The sequence below is a fragment of the Oryzias latipes genome, chromosome 8, assembly GCF_053564925.1.
Source record: "Oryzias latipes strain Hd-rR chromosome 8, Olatipes_Hd-rR_3.1".
Classification (NCBI taxonomy): domain Eukaryota; kingdom Metazoa; phylum Chordata; class Actinopteri; order Beloniformes; family Adrianichthyidae; genus Oryzias; species Oryzias latipes.
Window position 1 is genome coordinate 4,075,428 of NC_136244.1, and position 19,245 is coordinate 4,094,672.

Consider the following 19,245-nt stretch of genomic DNA (forward strand, 5'->3'; position numbering starts at 1 on the left):
TAAAAATCTGAATTTCTCCAAGTCCAAATAATCTGGGGGACCTGATTGAGGTCAAAACTGTCAGATATTTCTTCCCATAGAAAATTACAGCAGAGTAAAACTGTAATGCATGCTGTCTAGCCTCACACCAGATTTTACCAGACTTTATGATTTTCCTCTAAAATACCACTTCTTTTTGGATTCTTTGTGTTTATGCTTTTGCTTTACATTCATGAAACCACGTGGAGATGTGAAGGCTTTCGTTTGCCCAAACATGTTCGAATGATCAGTTCTTCGTCTAAAATCTTTGCATTTTATTTTGAAGAGAAAAAAAGGACAGAAAAAGTTCAAATGCAGAGAGAAACATTTTTTATTAAGGAGTCATTAATACAAAATGGTAATGCACATGCCATTTCAGGTTAAAAACTATTTTGTTCCTTCTTGTTTTACATCTGTGACAAGTTAAGCGATTTGAAAGTTAGAACAGGTAGCAGCTTTCATGTGTGAACAAATCGTTTTCCTGTGTTTGTCGTCAACTCCTGAAGACGAGGTCAGATCTGAAGCAACATCCTCGCTTCCTGAAGCCACTTCAGAGGAATTACAGCTCTGATTCAATAACTGCATCCTCCCCGTCCTCCTTTGCAAACACTCCCTGAAGCTTCACCTGCAGGGAAAATGAGCGCGGAGGCATCGGCTGATCACAACAAACCATTCCAATTCACAGTTCCTGATCACAATTCAGTGGAATTTCAAGTTTTAAAGGTGGGATTCTCATCATAACTTAAGAAATATTTAAGCTTTTTTTAAAATGACAACATTTCCAGAGTGGTTGAAAACTCAGCCACTCTTCACTTTTTTTATTTTTTAAAATCTTTTTCCCGCCAGGTGAGAGAAACCCGATGACGTGACATTGGGAAGTTCTAATCCTGTAAAAGTGCAAACAATGACAGGAAAGTGACAATAAATACAAAACTATACAACATTTAAAGTGAAAAAGGTCAAACTAACACTGAAAATACACAAAAAAAAACAAATAGGTTTTATTTATTTACAAGTGGTTGCGTCCATTTGTCCTTTTAGGTTAACCGCCGCCCTGAGCTGACCTGCCCGCCGTTGAGCAGGACCGCGAACTGTGAAGCGCCACAGGTGCACGATGATCTTTGGTGAGAGCCTCGCCCTCCTGTCAGATGGCGCCGACACAGCGTTACCCGAGCCGCTGCCTGATCCCTTTTCAAAGCGGCGCATTAATGACACTTGACCCGGTGAGTCACCTGCATTCAGGCAAAACTGATCCATTTCAGTATTAAATGAACATTTCTCACGCCGACTGTCCTCCTCGTCTGTGCTTTCACAGCTCCGCCTTTTTTCCTCGGGCCAAGGTTTCATTCCCGTAAAGTGCTTCAGCAACATTTTGTCAGTCGCCACGGTAACCCCATCCATTTGCATCTTTTTTGCAATCCAAAAAAAAAAAAACCAGCTCCACAGACACATGCTGTCTCCTGGGCAACAGGAGTCCGGCTTTTCCCGGAGAGGCCTGCGAGCTCGGCTCCTCGCTCCAGGCGTCCGGGGTTCACTTCACAAGCCGGCTCAGACTGGCCGTCGCCCTCAAAACCTTTTTCTGACCTTTGCGCTGCTGCCGCAGAACAAAGTCGAAGTTGGCAGTGGTGGACATGGCATAGAAGACGTTGGCCTTGTCTGGAATGACCAACTCTGCAAGCAGAGAAAAAGGAAGAGGGAACGTTGGATGTGTTTTATTCTTTTTAGATATGTTAGTTGACTTGAGAGAGCTTCCCTGACCTTTGTGCTGAGAAATGACCTGCGTCAGGCTGAAGTTCTGCCCATCCATGTGCTCCAGGTGATGCTTATCCAGAGCTTTCTGAATCACCTGAGCAGTTTTGTCCTGACTGGTCAGCTGCAACACACAAGAAGCACAAATGCTGCTTCATCAAAGAGGAAACCATCTGCAGAACACGGGGGTCAAATCTTGAGTCCTCTTCAGAAAACATGTCTTGAGGAGGAGGAGGAGGAAGAAGAGGAGGCCTCCTCCTCCTCTTCCTCCTCCTCTTCCTCCTCCTCCTCCTCCTAAAGACTTGTTTTCTGAGGAGGACTCAAGATTTAATCTGCCCAAGACACACACAGCCTTGAAAAATCCTAAATTTCTGTTCAGTTTCTGAAAGGTCAACCCAGTTGAACGTTGACCAATCAGGGACTCCGATTTTGCAGGGACGTATGGGTAGCTCCCTTTTTCAATTCTCGGAAGTTCCGACCATTTAAAAAATCTTCATAAAGGAGGAATTTATCATTTTCGGAATAGAGCTGTGAAAGAAAAAGATTTCCTGCACGTAACCAAAAGTGGAAGCTACGTTAAAAAGAAAGAAAATCAATGTGCAATTGATAAAAACAAAAAAAATTAATAAAAACTGGTATTTTCTAAAAAATAATAATAAACGTGAGTCCACGACTTTACTAGCATCATCCTTGCAACATGAGACAGCCGGTTGATGAATATTACACATTATTATTGGGTGTGTGGGAACAAATGTCACAATAAATCCATATTTGGAGTAAAGACTCCTGCTTTTTGCCTTTTAAATACAATTTGATTTTATTTTGAAGTTAAAGGCGCTCTCGTTTCCTCACTGACTCTTCTCTGAGAATAGAAGCTTTCTAAATATGTTTGTTTTTTGTTAACTTTGTTAACTTGGGGGTTTCAATTTAGCGGTCGGAGCTTTCAGAAAGTAGCGGATGGATGTTCGACACGCGACCGAGCGACTTGACGTGTGTCAAGAAGGAGTCGGACGTGGTGGAGAGAATCCAGTCATTTTCCAAAATAAAACTTCCTACAGAACCAGATCATAAATAAAATGGAATAAATGTAGGTCAAGCTTTTATTGGTTGATTTATCTCGGCTGGACAGGACTTGTTGCAGTTTACCAAGTCCATATTATTACACTTCCACTCCCGTGCTTCCTTAGTGTTTCAGCTTTCAGTATTTCCAACCTTTTATTCTTTTGTTTGAATGTTTTTGCATTAAAATATCTATTATGTGTTTAAAGAACAGAGTTTGTGGTATTTTTAGATACAATAGTGAGCAGTGCTCCTTTGGCATATCACTGTTCATCTTTCCATCTTTGCAATTGTAATTTTGCAGGTGTTAATTAAAAAAAAATTCAGTGTTCTGTGTCCTGATTGGCTGTTGTCAATTAGTCTCCTCTGTGCCGTGTCTCCTGTACAGAATGAGTTCAGACTGCCACATTTACATTAAGCTTTGATCCGAAAACTTTGAGAGTTTAAAGAAGAGAGAGAAGTCTGAACATTTTCATACATTAAAGTGTAGTAAAGAGGAGTTTCACAGCCTCGAAAAATCTATACTCCTACTTTGTGGATTTCACCTATAGTGGATTTTTTTAGAATGCAACTCCTGCCAAAAACAAGGAAACACTGAATTTGGTTTTGCCTTTAAGCCTCATGTTTGTTATGTAACCCTTTAGGCTGAAAAAAGTGATATTTCAATGCCACGTGATTAGACGATTTTGTTGTTTTCCATCTGAAAATGGACTCAAATATGAATGTAAGCAAGGCTTCAGGTGTGAACTGACCAGGATGCTTTTGTACATGTTGCCGTTGTCCTGGCCCAGGTCCACGCTCACCCTGATGATGCAGGAGTCGGCCCCCTGGCGGTTGTACACCGGCAGGGAGGTCATGGACACGGAGCGTTTGTGGTAGGCGGAAAGGTGGGGCTTTGGCGGCGCTCCGCCTCCGGGCGAAACCGTGGAGGAGAGGTCTGCGCTGATGTCGGAGGAGGAGCGGGACGGGGTGGGAGAATCCGAGGCGGAAGCCGCGGAGGAGCAAGAACCGGAGCAGGAGGACGAAGAAAGGGTCTCCGAAACGTTGTTGCAGGAGCTGTGGAAGGACTGCAGCGGAGGAGGAAGCGTGTTACCACCTGCTGCTCAAATCAAACATCACATACGGCGCGGCTGCCATGTTTTTTGAGAAAAATCCATTTAGCTGTTGGGTAATCATAACTGCACACACATAACTGTCTGAAGGTCAGCCGAGGACATGCCCCACTGAAAGGCACTTGTACGGACCTCACTGCAGTTTCGATGGCCCTTCAAAGGCATCTTATGTGACGGCATATTATGCAAGATTCCCAGCATTCAAAGCAGTTCTACTTTACTCGCTGCTTTAATGGTTTGTTTGAGCGCTTAAAAGTAGGAGGACTGTTTGTGGAGCGTAAACAAAGAAGGTTATTCTCTGCAGAGCCACAAAGGCCGCCACTGTGAGAAACAATGACACGAAAGAGAGACAAAAACAAAAAAAAAAAACACAAATGAGCGACAATGCAAACACAGAGACACTGCTGTTACCTGCAGTCTCATGCTGCAGCTCGGGGAGGAGAAATCCTCCATCTCTGATCCACTGGAGCCGGAGGACGAAACACTGATTTGATCAGCAGGAACTTTTTTAGGTCCGTCGCTTGGTGTCAAGAGCCTAAAGACAACAAACTGTTGGTGAGATCACTGAAGTGTCACGCCTCAGCAGTTACAACATAAACATGCAAAATGGTTCTGAGAGGAGGAACACTGGCAGCAGCCCGGTGCCGGACACTCACGAGGAGAGTTTTTTTGTGAGCGAGCGCTGGCTCCACGACGTCGGCGAGCACGAGTCCACCGGAGGCTCCAGCTGCCTGGAGAGTTCATAGCTGCAGCAGAAAACACAGCAAGCCATCATCTCCACTGAAGAACCTTTAGAGGAGAAGAACCAAACGCTCTCCTCACCTCTCCTGATCGCTCAGAGGGTGGTCGCCCTGAAGCCAAGCAGCAATTCTGGGGTGAGAGGGGAGGCTGTACTGGGCGCAGCAGGCCTGCAGCACACGGATCTGGGACAGGACGTCAAACTCCTGCAGAGACGGAGACATGTTGAGGGAGAAAACATGAGGACCGGTCTGCGGTCAGGATACTTTCATGGAGGACATGTTAAAAGAAAACTTCCAAAAACCTGTGTCGCTTTCTGGGACATAGTATCTGCAGAGCGGCGGTAGTTAATCAGAAATTCACCTCTGAGTTGAGACTGTTGGTGTGAAGTAAGCCCCCCTCCTTCCCCATCACCCCTTTGTTTTCACCGTCCCTCACACTAACTTACAGCCCCTCACACCCCCAACCTAACATCTGCGGTGAAACAAAAATGGCGGAGCAGGGAGACTGTAACCTCCTGTAGTGACTTCTACGTCACACTTTCAAGCGTCTTCAAACTGCATTTTTCCATTTGCTCCTGATTTACATTGATTTGAATAAAGAAGTGTTCAGACAGTTTATGTCCTTCATAAATGTCTTAAATCATCAGAAAAAACACCATTTTCATCAGAGTGGGGCTTGAAAAGAATCTTTCTTTTGTTTTTTTTTCCACAAAAACAGAAACATATGAAGAGAAAAAGACTAAAAGCTCATGACTGCATTGTGGATTCATGTTACTTTAATGGCATTTCTGTTGGCGAGTGAGTGGGACGTCCATCGTAGGAATTCAAGCGAGTCGCCTTTTTTTTTTTTTTTTTTTTTGCAATACGGACGTCGCCCTGTCGGAGCCAGAAACCGTCAGTGAGCAGTGATTTGTCCAAGTCGGTCGGACTCAACGTTTCTATGGCAACCACTCTCACCAATCAGGAGTGAGCTTGTTGTAAGGCCACAACCCTACAACACAAAACCTGTCAATCAAGCATTTTGGACGTTCGACGTGAGACCACCCACTTTTGTTGAGGCATCTGATTGGTCGGTTCATGATTTGAATAATTCGCTAAATATAAATACATCGTAAAAAGGATTATCATGGACGATGTGTGGGAGCGAGAATGGTTCTTCTGACCAATAGAAGGGCTGAGTGGGGGGGGGGGGGGGGAGTCACTCAGTCCAGTTCTTATAAACAGTCAACAGTGCAAAGGCATCAACAAAATCATCCTCCTTGGCCTTTCGGCTGCTCCTCATGTCCTCCTTCATCCATGAACATCTTTTTTAATTTGCTGCCAACTCAAAACTTCCCGGGGACGAGCCCATTTTTCGGCTGTAGTGTTAGGTTCGTCCACTGATACACAAACAAGTCTTTTACCGACACAAGCCTGGCCCTTATTTTACTGTACATGTGTCCACATCTGAACTAACATTCTTTAATACGTTTGATACGTCTTTGTATGAATGTATAACTGCTGATTGTCTTGTTTTTGTGTATTATTTTTACTTGATTGCTTGAAATAAACCATATCAAATAAAAAATAAATTGTAAAAAAACAAATAAACTCAATTCCATGAGAATTCGTCCTTTAGTTTGTAATTCAAAGGAGTCTCCGCACCACTTATCAATACAAAACACTGAAGGGGAAGGAAGTGCAGTGTTAAAGAGAGATTAACAGAGCAAGCTGGAAAGTTAAAATGCATGTAGGAAACACAAAAATGCTGTGCGTGAAATAATTTGCTCTAATCGAGACAAATTAAAGGCATTTCTGTCAAAAAAATATTGGTGCCTTAGTTTAAAAAAAAAAGCACACCAACTGTTAAGCACGGTGGTGGAAGGATAAGAATGTGGGCTAAATTTGGCAGCTTTAGGGCTTATATGTTTTGCGGTGGAGCATGAAGTCATCGGCGTAGCAGAAGGATTTCTCCTAAAGGCTTCATGCATTTAGGTGCACTTGGGGGTTTTGTGGTCAAGTTTGGGGTTTTTTTTAGACGTTAGCTCTTTGAGCAGCCTAAATGACACTCCTTTAAAAACCCTTGGACCCGTTTTAAACTGACATTGGAATAACAAACAAGAATGAATGCTTTTGGGATAAAAGAGGAAGCACTCACCCTCCTCCTCTTCTCAAAGTTTATGAGTCCATCCTGTCAAAATAAAACAGGGTTCAGACTTTACAGCACATCAGTATCGGACCGAAAACGGCGGACAAGCAAACAATGCAGGCAGAATTTACAGCACTGCAGGAGATGTCTATAAGTAAATAATAAAGTATCACCAAGTAAATCTGTATGCTGGATTAAAGCTTTTGAAATATATATTTTTTCTTTTTTTACTTTGATTAAAAAAATGGTCATCTTAATAGATCTTTTCTGTCTAAAAATACATTTTTAAACCAGTTTTACCTGGAAAAAAACATAAAAAGTTTAAATATTTGAACAAAAAACTGCTGTAAATATCATCAGTAAAATAATTGATAATTTACAAAGTCTAAATTAAACTTATAAAAAGAGAAAATATAATGCACATTTTTTAAAGCAAAACAGTTGTCAAACTATCTTCATATTTATTTATTTTCCGCTATGAAAATGTAGATCCTAAATTAAGAATTTTTTGGAGCCAAAGTGCTTTGAAGCACATTTGCATTAATAGAATTAAAGATAAAATTATTTATGTTTATTAAAAGAATTAAACATTGATAATAAGGACTGTGGCATCTTTACAGTAATTAACTGAAGATCTTTCCAGGAAGTGTTAGCATACCTCCAGAGTGTCGGGCAGCGCTGTATCCAGCATGGTGAGCACGGACAGGTACGTTCCCAGGTAAGGAACCACGCCCCCGGAGGTGCTCTGCGGTCATGCAAACAGACACGGATTAGCAGCAGTTTCTTTGGTTTCTGTTGTCCCTGCATCGCAGATCAGTTCACGTTACGGCGCAGAAGAATGCGAATATGACCCAAAAAAAAATGACCCCAGGCCGAAGTATTATTATGACAGTCCTGTAATCCTGTCGACCTCGAGTCATCTGAAACCCGTGGAGCACAAACCGCTGCTAAACTTAGATTTAGGCTTCAGCCGTGCCAGGAACTCCACCCAGCAGAGACGACTGAGCTGAATCACATCACAAGGACTCACAACTCAACTTCTTCTCCAACACAATCCAATAGAAGTGATTGGATTGTGTCCTGCAGCAGTCCTGGACTGCAAAGTGATGACATCACAGCAGGGGAAACCATCAAAACAAATACATTTCTTTCAAGGCTCAAAACAATATTTTTAAAAGTCCACCAACGACACCAAAACACACGCGTCGGGGATATCCGATGGAAGCTTTGCATTATTATGGGATGGCCACAGGAACCTACGGCACACGTATGGAAAAGTTTTCAACTAACTGACACAAGGATAAGTCTAACACATCCAAAGTTTCAGTGACCTTTGACCTTAGGCAGAGGTTGCCACCTTGAATTTTCAAAAAAAAAGAAAAAACAACTTGAGTTCACCAACAAATTTAAACCCCTCCCTGGGGTTTCGACCTATCGCCTCCTAACTCCTTTTTCTGAAGCTCCTTGAAAAAACTGTTGCAGATTTGGAAAAGCTTTTTGCGTGGCAAGCTTTCCAGAAGTGGCGTTCTCAGTGTTGCTTGAATTTGTTTTACCTGAATATTGTGAAAATTGAATGCCTGAATCCCCGGCTGAAGCTGAATGAAACGATATAACATACAATATGAACATATAAGGAATGTGGGCGTGTTTAAAAAAAAACTCAGTTGCCAAGGAAATCCAAAAGTTTACTTTTTCAGATTCTTCTAAAACTTGCATAGATCTGTTTGTCCCCCCCAAGCGACTAAAACATGAAATGGTTGAAATTAACAGAACATTTTAAAAAAAAGTGGGATTTTTAGGTAGAATCTCCAGCTTACCATTTGTCTGGGGAGCGGACACTTCTTAGAAATCTTTGGAGACACATTTTCCATCGTCCCTTGAGTTCCATCCTGTAAAAAAAATAAAATAAAATAAAAAGAGTCAGTGATATGGTCGGTTAAAAAAAAGTCAAATACAAGCAATAAGTTCAAGTTCAAACTTTAACTTATTTCATCTCTCAGAATAAAGAGACATTGATCCATAAAAAGCCCAAATCCTCTCTGGAGCTGTTATTGATGCGAGTGTTTACAAAGATGAAAGGACTCTTGGACAAAAGGCAGGGCTTGAAAAGAGGGAATTATTCGCCGATGAAGAGATGCTTTTGTGACGCAGTGAATGCCTGTTTGTGTGTGCAGCAAGAGAAAGACACTCGTGACGCCGTCGCCTGAAGAGAAACATCGAGTACTTCAAGCCCCTTCTGTTAAACATTTATGAAAACTTTTATTACTTATTAAAACGGAAGTCTGTGCACCGCAATCATTACACCAAAAAGTCAACATGCCACATTTGTCCACACGGCTAATCTGTCAGCAGAGAATCTGATTTTAATTAGATCCTTTGACATTTATGTGTCTTTAAATTAAAGATAAATCCCAAATACTGAAGCCTTAATCTCAATAAACCAGTGTTTTCCTCTTAATGTGATAAAAGCATTTATAAGAATTTGAGGTTTTTGTAAAATAACGTAAATCCATTTTAAAAATGCATTTTTAAACACGTTTCTAATCATTTCACATTTTAAAACAGTAATAAATTCTCTGCATTTCAACCTAACGTTGACTGAGATAATATATCAACAATCATTTCTGGTTCACAATGCTTTATTAAGAAATTTGGGGGTTTTGTTAAAAAATTCTGGGTGGCTTTTATTTCTTTTAAATCTGAGCATGTGCAGAATTTCCTTTAGTTTTAGTTGGTTTTCAGCAAATTAACAAAAAAATATAATCTAGTAGGCAAAAAACATGAACGACATGCTGAAAACCATGCAAACTACAGAAAAGTGCACAATTTTGACCGTAAACTAAAGAAATTCTTACTCGAATAGCTGAATACTGAACCACACAATGATGCTGGTGGGATAAGAGGAATTTGTAACTGATCCTTTATTAATATTCTTCCCCAGTATGATGTAAAAAGTCTTAAAATAATCAGTGTTTTCTTGGAAAACAAACTCTGTAGTTGTCATAAACATTTTTTTAACAAAAGCTTGAATGTCTGTTTTTACACCTAAAAATGCACAAAGACCATAGCATGCTTAACTGACTTTACATATGTATTTTTGTCCTACAACAATAAAAGTCTGAATTAGTAAGAGAAGCTTTTATTTTCTGACCACAAATCGATTACCAGATGGGCTGAGATCTGCCAGTGAAGAGCGCTGTTCTGTTGTTTGTTCTGTTGAGTCTTCGTCCAGAGTTAAAGATGCTTTTTGCAGTGGGAATATCTCTTTTTTTAATTTTATTTTTATTTTTTATTGGCCTTTGTTAATTGCAGCTACCCAAAAAGAACAAACAAAAAACAAACTAACAGGTTAACTTTAAAAGCCAAGAAGAAAATCGATCTTGGGTTCTCCGGGGTTAAAACTTTATTTAAACAGTTACCACAGCAACCCTCCTAAAGAGTGCGGGGGCAATAATAGTTGTCTGATTTTCATGAAACCACTTTCAACCATTGACTGTATATGAAAACTGGACTGAGTGATCTATCCCCCCTGCTGGCTCCAAAAAGCCAAAATCCCATAGATTTCTATAGAAAAAACAATAACCAGCTGTTACTCAGTCATTCTATTGGTCAGAAGAACCATTCTTGCTCTGATACTTTTTTTTTTTTTTACATTTTCTTGATAATTCTGTAGTTAAGTTATTAAGTTATAAACGGACCAATCAGATTCTTCAATAAAAGCAAGTGGCTTTGGGTCGAATTTTTGAAGCGTTTGATTGACAGATTCTCCCAAGCCTGCTTTCAGTGGAAGGGGTGTGGCCTTTTAGCGTACTCATTCTACACTGAATGCTTTGGGTTTCCGTGGCAACAATGAAGGTGTGTCTGCATCGGCCTACCAGCCAGAGATGTGAAATCTATACCTATTGCTATAGACCTGAGGCTCTTTCAGAAATAGAGATGTATTTTTGTTGTTCCAGCTGATCCTTGTGGACAAATGTGTTGCTTTCAGCTTTCGCCGTTCACACCGACCATCGGCTCGGTCAACAGAGGACTCACCTCCGCCGTGAGCTCTCTGTTGGTCAGAACGCAGTTCTCATCGGGGAAGGTGTCGCAGAGATTATCAAACGCCGCCATGCTGTCTCTGCACGCAAAACAAAAAAAAGCACAGTTGTTTCATTCCAACCTGTCATTTCAATCATTAAACAGTTTGACACAGCAGTGACGTTAAAGATTGACTTTCTATTAACACTCGTTGGCCTGCTTGGAAGTTGTCTCACGGCGAGCAACAGACCCTTATGCAACACTTATCCTTGAACTGCTAGGCTCCAAAGTCCGTGACCTGGACTAGAATATGGGTCACGAGGGGGACCTGTGACTCCCTCTATCAGTGCTACTGAATTCTGCTTAACGGTGGTTAAGTGCCCTCATTAAACCACCATCTTCGAGAACAGCTACCACGTAAACAAAGGAAGGAGCGAACCTGCTGACCGCCGTCCAGGTCTTCCTCAGCCTGTAAACCGCATTGGACTGCAGCGCAGACAGGATTGCCTTGACGGAGGAGAAGTTCTTCAGCCGGCGACAATTCTGAAAAAAACAAAAACAAAAAGGCGGTCTTCTTTTATTCTGTCCAAAGTAAAGTTGCGTCTTCCATCTCACGACTAACCTGCGCCACCTTGATCCACTTCTCTATGATGCGCGCTCTCTGCGCCGGTGAGGTGGGCGGAGCACGGCCAGAGTCCGAGGGCTGGCAGAGCAGGGACGCCATAACCTGGTTGGTGACGGCGTTGAACTGCGTGATGGTGGCTCGAATGGTAGGAGACATGTTCTCCTTCTTGTCCCTCTGCGACCAAACACAGCCCAAACACTGGTAGAGCACCACTTTGACGAAGAGAGCCTGCATACAAACAAAAACCAAACACAAATCAGCATTTCTGCAGCAAAAAGTGGAATTTAAATATGAAAAGAGCTCATCTGAAGTACCGAGTCTATTCGTGTGAGCTGCTCGGCGACGGATAAAGCACTGAAATCCATGATGCCGCCTTGGTCTGGAGGACTTTCACAGCCAGAGTCTTCATCACCAGAGCCTTCCTCGTTCTGCTCGACATCAGCGGCAGCAGAGCCGCCATTCGACTCTTCTTCTGTTTTGGAACACATCAGGAACGCGTGAACATTTTCACAGAGAAATTAGAAGCAGAAGAAATAAAGCAGACATGTCCAAAGTCCGGCCAAATGCGGCTCACAGACAAGTTTCCAGCGGCCTGCCTGCTCCTGTGGTTGGCTAAATTACGTTATAAGGCGCTGTAAACCTGTGGCTACTTGAACTTTAAAGCCTTAAGGGCCAAACTACAAGAATAAATTTGTTTCTTTGATCGAAACCACAGTGGGTTGTACTTCTAAAGAAGATACTACTGTATTTGTGTTAGGGCTGCACGATATGATGAAAACTTGCGATTTACTATATTAGTGATCAATATTGCGATGGCGATATAACTTGCAGTACATGAACAAATAGCAAAACAACCAAAAACATCATTTCCATTTTACTGCAACAGTTTAGAAATTATACTCCAATTGACCATCATCTGCATAGAAGGCAAACATCTAACAGAAAAGGGCGCCATTTGATTGGTCAACAACGTGAAGGCGTCCATCCAATTGGTCAAATGTATATGTTCACATTATTTAAATGTTGACGTTTACGGAAAGCATTTAATAGTAAATAAAATGCAATATTTTCCAAACAAACTTTTTGATTTTATTCCTGGACTTTAAATATAAAATTCACCGTAATTTTAGTAAAAAATGTGTTAAATGTGTTTTATTGTGTTTTATATGATGAAATGCGATCATTTTTTTAATCAAATAGTCAATTTGCGTTTAATGTTATTATAAAGGTTTAGAAAATGGAAATCCAGGTTGGCTCTCTCACCAAATCTGGCCCCGTTTGTCAAACGTTTGGACATCCCTGAAATAAAAGCTCCTTGAGGAAGTTACCTTTTTTCTGAAAGAGCTTGAGAAGATCGTCGGCTTGTCCAGCCAGCGAGCAGAAGTTGGGCTGGCTCCGCATGCCGTCATGCACCGCAGAGCTGATCCTGAGGTGGTCAAGGAGCAGCTGGAGAGCCGGGTGCAGCGGGGGGTCCCTGAAGTCCTCGCTGTACTCGTCCAGCCACGTCTGGATAAGGGTCAACAGCGGGCTGCAGAGGCAGAATAGACGTTATACTTTAACCGCGTCAGTGACACTTGAAGCCAAAAGTCGTCTGGCTAGGTTTTACATCCTGAGCTGTTCAGTTAGCCACCAACCTTTTGCTGTAATCAGCAGCCTCAAGGTCTGAGCAAGCGCTGTCTCTGCAAAAAAAAAGATTCACTAATGTCAAAGCTGTAAAGTGTTGTTGCCAAGTCAGCAGTTTTATAATTATCATTCGTCGCTAAGACGCTAATGTAAGACGCTAACCTGAAATCCCGCCAACCACACTAAAGCCTCTTAAGCAGGGGTCTCAAACCTTACTTTGGGGCCACTGAAGGCGGGGTCTTAGCGGAGGCTTATGTTTATGGACAAACATTCCTTCTTTGGTAGTAAATTTGGATGGAACATGTACGATATTATTTACTATACTCCATTTATTAAGTGTTTTCTGTACAAAATGTACTTATAATACTCTCAATCAAATAAAACTAAATACCTAAATAAAAAGTAAATAATTCAGAAATACATTTCTGTTTATTTAGTCTTCTACATCTACTGTTTTCCAGATTTAAGCATCCTTATTAACACAGTTCAGTAAACACACTGTTAAATTATAACTATTAAACACAAAAGAAGACTTTTAAAAAAAAGAGCTTTTTGCACAAGTATGTGCTCCCAATTTTAAATCTGAGTTGAATTTTACGTTTGCTCAGTAAAGGAGAAACAAAATTCAGTGACCATTTTTGGATTTTCTTTCTTATGACTTTTAAACACCAATCACAAGTTCTTTTAGAGAACTAACTAACATTAAACTTTCATATTAACCTTGTGCTAGCTTGTGGGGTCCGGATGACCCCACTCCCAACGTTAACGTGCCTCCCGTTGGGAGTGGGGTCATCTGGACCCCACAGGATAACACAAGGGTTAAGGTGGAGGCCGCAAGTTTGAGACCCCTGCTCTAAAGCATAGTTGCTGCTGTTGAAAACCTCAGCTGCTAAGTCCGTGTCATTACATCTATGATGCCGTGGCGATGGCATGTTCTGTGCAGGGATCCTCCCACAGTCTGGCGTGACGGTTCAAAACGTCACCTTCTGAGAATCGAGCCAATCGGACAGGTTTCTGGAAATTTCCGAGAGTGGACCCGGCAGCTTCCTACCTCTGGAACAGCATCTCTATGAGCTTGGTGGTACTGGTGAAGGTTCTGTAGGTGGACAGGAAGATCTTGGCAAAGTCAGGCTCCTGGCTGCTGCCGTCTAGGAGGTGGCTCACGAGCCGCTCCAGCGTGGCGGCTTTCAGGCGCCGCACCTTACAAGTGCGGTACTGGATGAACGCGGAGCACGGACCCGTTTCCTCTGAGTTTGGGGAGGTGGAGACGGGCTCCCGGCGCAGGGTGACCCCATACACGACCCCGTCCTCCGTCTCCTCGCCCCACTCCTGCACTGGGTTCTGGGAACAACAGAAACCAGTTCAACCCATCAAGTCCCAGAAAGATGTGGGTCATGAGCAGAAACAAAGCACAAGTTTGTGGTTGCAACATCAGAGGTTAAAAAAATAGCAGCACACATCACGACCGCTGAGGCGAAACTGCACGCAAATAAGTGATGTAACCGCCCGCAGAGTCCTACGCTGATCCCCCACGAACCACAGAAACTACCATGTACTTCCATCAGCTCTGCAGACACGGCAGAAACACGCCACAGTGGTGAGAACAACATCTGCAGGTAGCAAATGGTAAAGGTAGCACGGCTCCCACGGGTTCCATGCAGCACCTGAACTTTCCAAGAAATCGTGGAATTCGACAGGAATGTTTACGGACAAACATGCGTGCTGGAAGGTCAGCACATCAAATAATAGGAGAATATCCTAATCATCGGTTTTAAAGCCCAGTTTGATCAAAGGTGAAGGCTCCTCGTGGTCCTTCTCTCAGATGATCTCCACACAGGCCTGCAGCTGCCTCTCTGCATAATCAACCCGTAATTTTTTTTAAAAAAGGATTCTGCGCACAAATGAACTTTTTCTGTTCCTCCATGAAAGATCAGAATCAGTTTAAGCGGCGGAAAAATTAAACCTTCCCTGTCATCTGAAGACGCCGATTCAGCAGATCTCTGTCATCACGGTGGGTGAGGATGTTTCTAGCATTTTATGGCCTTAAAGAAAAACATAGCGGCTAAAATTTGCTTTTATTTTACAGCTTTACAGCTTGGTTTATTGTGCAAGCGTCGTGCATGGTGATTTACCGGGACCTCACTTGAAATGGGTAACTTCAGCCAGACAGCTTCGGCTCTGCGTGACTGCATGCAAATGCCCCACAAATCTATACAGATGGGAATCTGCACAAAAGCTAACATGCCTGCATTTGGATCGCCCTTGTAGATACCGTCCCAGAAAAAGAAGGAATTTGCCACAAATATTCCTTTTAAAATTAAATGACAAAAGCAGAGAGGAAGCTTCTTCTTCCAACAATATCCCACACCAAAAGGTAAATCCGTACAAATATTCTGCTTGTATTTTTGTTTTTGCTCAATAAAAGTATAAACTATCCATCCGCTAAAATAATAATAATCTAGAGGCTCTGTCTAATTTAAATTTTAAAAATTCCAGACCATGAATGATTAACCTTCATTCCTCACAAATCTGTCATCCTTCTTTCAGTTTATGATTAACAAAAGCATCCTGCAGCCTGTTTCACATTTTAATATATGACCTGCTTTGTTTTCAATTCTGTAAAATATTAAAAAAGAAACAAAAAAAGGCTTAAAAAATGTTTTTTTAAAAACAAGTGTAGATTGAACATTTTAAGAGCTCAAACATCTTGGATCTGCTCAGATCACAGAGGAAAAACTCTCATCTCCAGGAATTCATGCTGAAAACAATGACAATGACTGCAGGCATCGTTTTCTGACTAACAAAAATACTTTTACAGTTGATTCTGACAAATATGGTAATCTTTACATTTGAAGCTACAATTTAAAAAAACAAGAACAAAAATGCTTAGTGCAATTCTTTTAGAGGCTAAAATTCCTAAACAAAAAATTAGGCGAAGGAATTGAAACAGCACAAAAAAAGGAAAGTGGATGTATGTAAAAAAGTCGATGTTAAAACTAAAGTGATCCCTCAGCAGAAATGTCTCCTTTATCCAGCTTACCATGGTTATTTCCCATTTTCCCATCTCGTCTGTTCTTTAGGAACTGCAGCTCCCCATGTTCAAAGTGAGTTGAACTTTTATCCACCCTGAAACATCTAAGGAAGACTAGTTTGTGGCTGCATTTATTTTGGAATTCTCGCCTTTCAACTTCAAAGAAAGAAAGTTTAATGTCCGACAGTGGTATTTCCGGTGAATATTAGGCGCTCCCAAAAACTTCGGTTTGTTTCCTTTGAGTTTCTTCAGAGTAGTTCCGAGATGATTTGAGTTTCTAGGACTGAGTGGAAAACCGACTGACAGCGACACTAGTCGGGAGCCTCCGCCGGGACTGAGCTCCCCTGACACGGTCAGGTTTTATATGAGGGGGAGGAGACTGCCCTGAGGGGGCGTGTCCTCATGGAACCGGAAGGACCAAACCAACATGGAGGATCTGTGGGGAGACATTTCCAAACGATACTGAAATATGTTTTGTTGTTGTTTTTGACTAAAAGTTGAGAACAATAAGATTGGATCTAAATATCCCGAATAGATAAAAAAAATAAAAAGAATTTGCTAAAATTATAAGGGGAAATTTGAAAATTTGGGGATAAAAGATGATGACAAAAAAAATAAAGAATTGTAAAATATTAAATTAAAAAGGCTAGAGTGTAAAACTAGTTCAACAATTGAACTGTCCATTCATTTAAGAAAATTAAAAAAATAATAATTGTGTTTGTTGGCCAAGGCGATTTACATTGGAAAATCCTTTTTGTCACAACTTTATTTTTTCGCGGTGGGCTTGTTAAATGGCCAAAACTGTTTTAATGAGACAAAATGATAAGATTAAAAGCATTGTGATAATAATTAACTGAATATAATAAAGTTATGATATTACTGTTTGACATCACGAGACAAGACCAAAAGTCATTATCAAGTCTCGAAACAATATTTCATAATAAAGGAAAGATAAAGCATCGTTTATTCAATAAAAGACATAATGGTCATGGGCCAAAGTGTCTTTTTACATTTGATTTGTTGGAAAATCATTATTGTTGATACTTAAGTTGTTCTACACGTCAGTAAAAGCCTTGTTGCTGCAAAACAACATGTAAACAACAAAATGATCTTTTTATTCCAATAATTTTAATGTGATATAAAATACCTGATTTTTGCAATTATTGTTATGTCTGCTTGATTCTACGACCAGTGCAATACTGCTGTATTTTTTTTGGACTTGTTTTGAACATTTTACTTAAAGACCCACCCACCCGATGAAAATTGAGTTTTTCGTGTTCTTAACGTGTTCTTGTAGCATTTTTCTCATAATGGAGGACCTGTGTAAAGAAAATTAAGATTAAAACTGTGTTTATGAGTATAAAATATATGAATTATTTATGAAAGCTTGTAGATGCTATGTAGAAACCACAATCAGCAGGCCACAAGCTCCCTGCTCTGCTCCATTCTGATGCGTGGACTTGCAGACAAATTAACGTCTTTGTTTTACTCACCTGAGCTGGAATCTGGATCTAAACTGTTCAGCTGGAATGTTCTTAGGTTTCTCACCCTCATTGGTGCACCGCTAGTATTAGATTGGGGTTGCAAGAGTTAGCAGAAAGAGAGTGTAAACAGATGGATAATGGGAAGTGGGGTTATGCTCACTCCAGGTCAACAACCCCCTCCACAATTCAGAGGCGGATTTCTAATGAACTCCTTCCAAACTTCTGCAGAATGTTCTATGTTCTAGAAAATGACACAGGTTTTTTCTTCTTTTTTTTTTGCAAAAAATAGCAGAATCATTATTAAAAGTCCACTGGGAACGCTTTTAAAATAACTATACAATACACAATATATGATATTCAATACAATCACAATAATATAATGACTTTTAAAGTCATACATTTACAATTTTAAAGCACATATAATTATAAGGAAAAAAAGTCATACATTTAGCCAATGACTTTTAAAGTCATAGATATACAAATTTATCCTTGTAATTTAACAGTTACGACTTTTTTCTGGTAAATTTAGGACGTTGTTTGTAAGCTGGCCCTGACTGACACTCCATCGTAGTTTTTAATTATTCTTGCTGTGTTTACATTTTTCTCTAATGCAATTGAGGCAGAAAAAAAGGTTAGCCTCCACGACTAAAGTTTAAAGTGTGTTTGACATTTGTACTTCTAATCCTTTACAAAAGCAGACCCCCCCCCCCCCCCCCCCCGCAGAGGTTGTGCAATAAAACTTTCATGATTTTGAGCTAAAACATCTAAAAAGATAGACTAAAATAAATTGAGAAGTAGCATTATTTTTGGGTTATTCAGCAACACCATTACGACAATCACACAACTGGACAATGGTCGCCATCTTTATCCAACTAAATGTTAATTGACACCAAAGAGCAGCTTTAAACAGCCTCTAACACCGTTTGATAGCATTCATCAGGCTCCTGTTCCACGTCTTAGTAGTGTGGAGTTCACTTGTTAACTGCTTTTCTTTTCATTCTCGCAGTCAGACATGTTGGATTCTGTTAAACGTCAGAATATTTGTAATAGTTGCACCATTATACACGCTTTGTGGACTCTGCTTTCACACAAACTGGCTTGAATATGACAACACTGCCTTGTTTATAATGAACAGAATCCTTTAGCTGTTTGGTTTGGTTCTTCCTCTTAAGATCATGGGGAAGTAAAAGTGGTTCTTCATGAACTTTTCTAAATAAATAAAAGCAACAGACTGCTGGACTTTGGACACTTTGGCACTTGCAACACTTTAACTTCAGCTATTTTTTTCTTAAATCTACTGTAAAATTGTGTCCAGTGGTCTTTTAGTTATGATTATTGAGTTTTTAGCCTGAATCCAGCTCAGACGAGGAAAACAAAGACGTTCATGGATCTATTTGCCTTCATGTGGATGATCAGAATGGAGCGGAGCGGGGAGACTTTGCCCCGCCCATTTTACTTGCTTTGTCACAACTGGGAGCTTTTTCAAACAACAGGTTTTCATCTGCTCCAGATCCATCGCAATTCGAATAAAGAAATACGCAGAAATGACGTTTTGATCAGAATGCCATAAGTACGTGTCAGAAAAACACCATTTTTGTTGAAGTTGGTCTTTAACTCGGGGGAAAAGGGTTCAGCAAATGAATCTAGTTTGTACTA

At 40.8% G+C, this 19,245-nt stretch overlaps 1 protein-coding gene across 1 annotated transcript; it reads right to left on the reverse strand.

Annotated features, from left to right (window-relative positions):
- Positions 1-331: 331 nt before the first annotated feature.
- rgl3b (ral guanine nucleotide dissociation stimulator-like 3b) lies at positions 332-16,456 on the reverse strand. The gene is made up of 17 exons (XM_004071981.5): positions 16,115-16,456; positions 14,126-14,415; positions 13,086-13,130; positions 12,780-12,979; positions 11,766-11,923; positions 11,449-11,679; positions 11,266-11,369; positions 10,842-10,926; positions 8,624-8,695; positions 7,465-7,551; positions 6,816-6,848; positions 4,761-4,882; positions 4,595-4,684; positions 4,350-4,473; positions 3,579-3,893; positions 1,777-1,891; positions 332-1,689 (listed from the first exon to the last, which is right to left on the reverse strand). The coding sequence occupies exons 1-17, from the start codon at positions 16,136-16,138 to the stop codon at positions 1,550-1,552; spliced, it is 2,235 nt and encodes a 744-aa protein (XP_004072029.1). The 5' UTR covers positions 16,139-16,456; the 3' UTR covers positions 332-1,549.
- Positions 16,457-19,245: the final 2,789 nt, after the last annotated feature.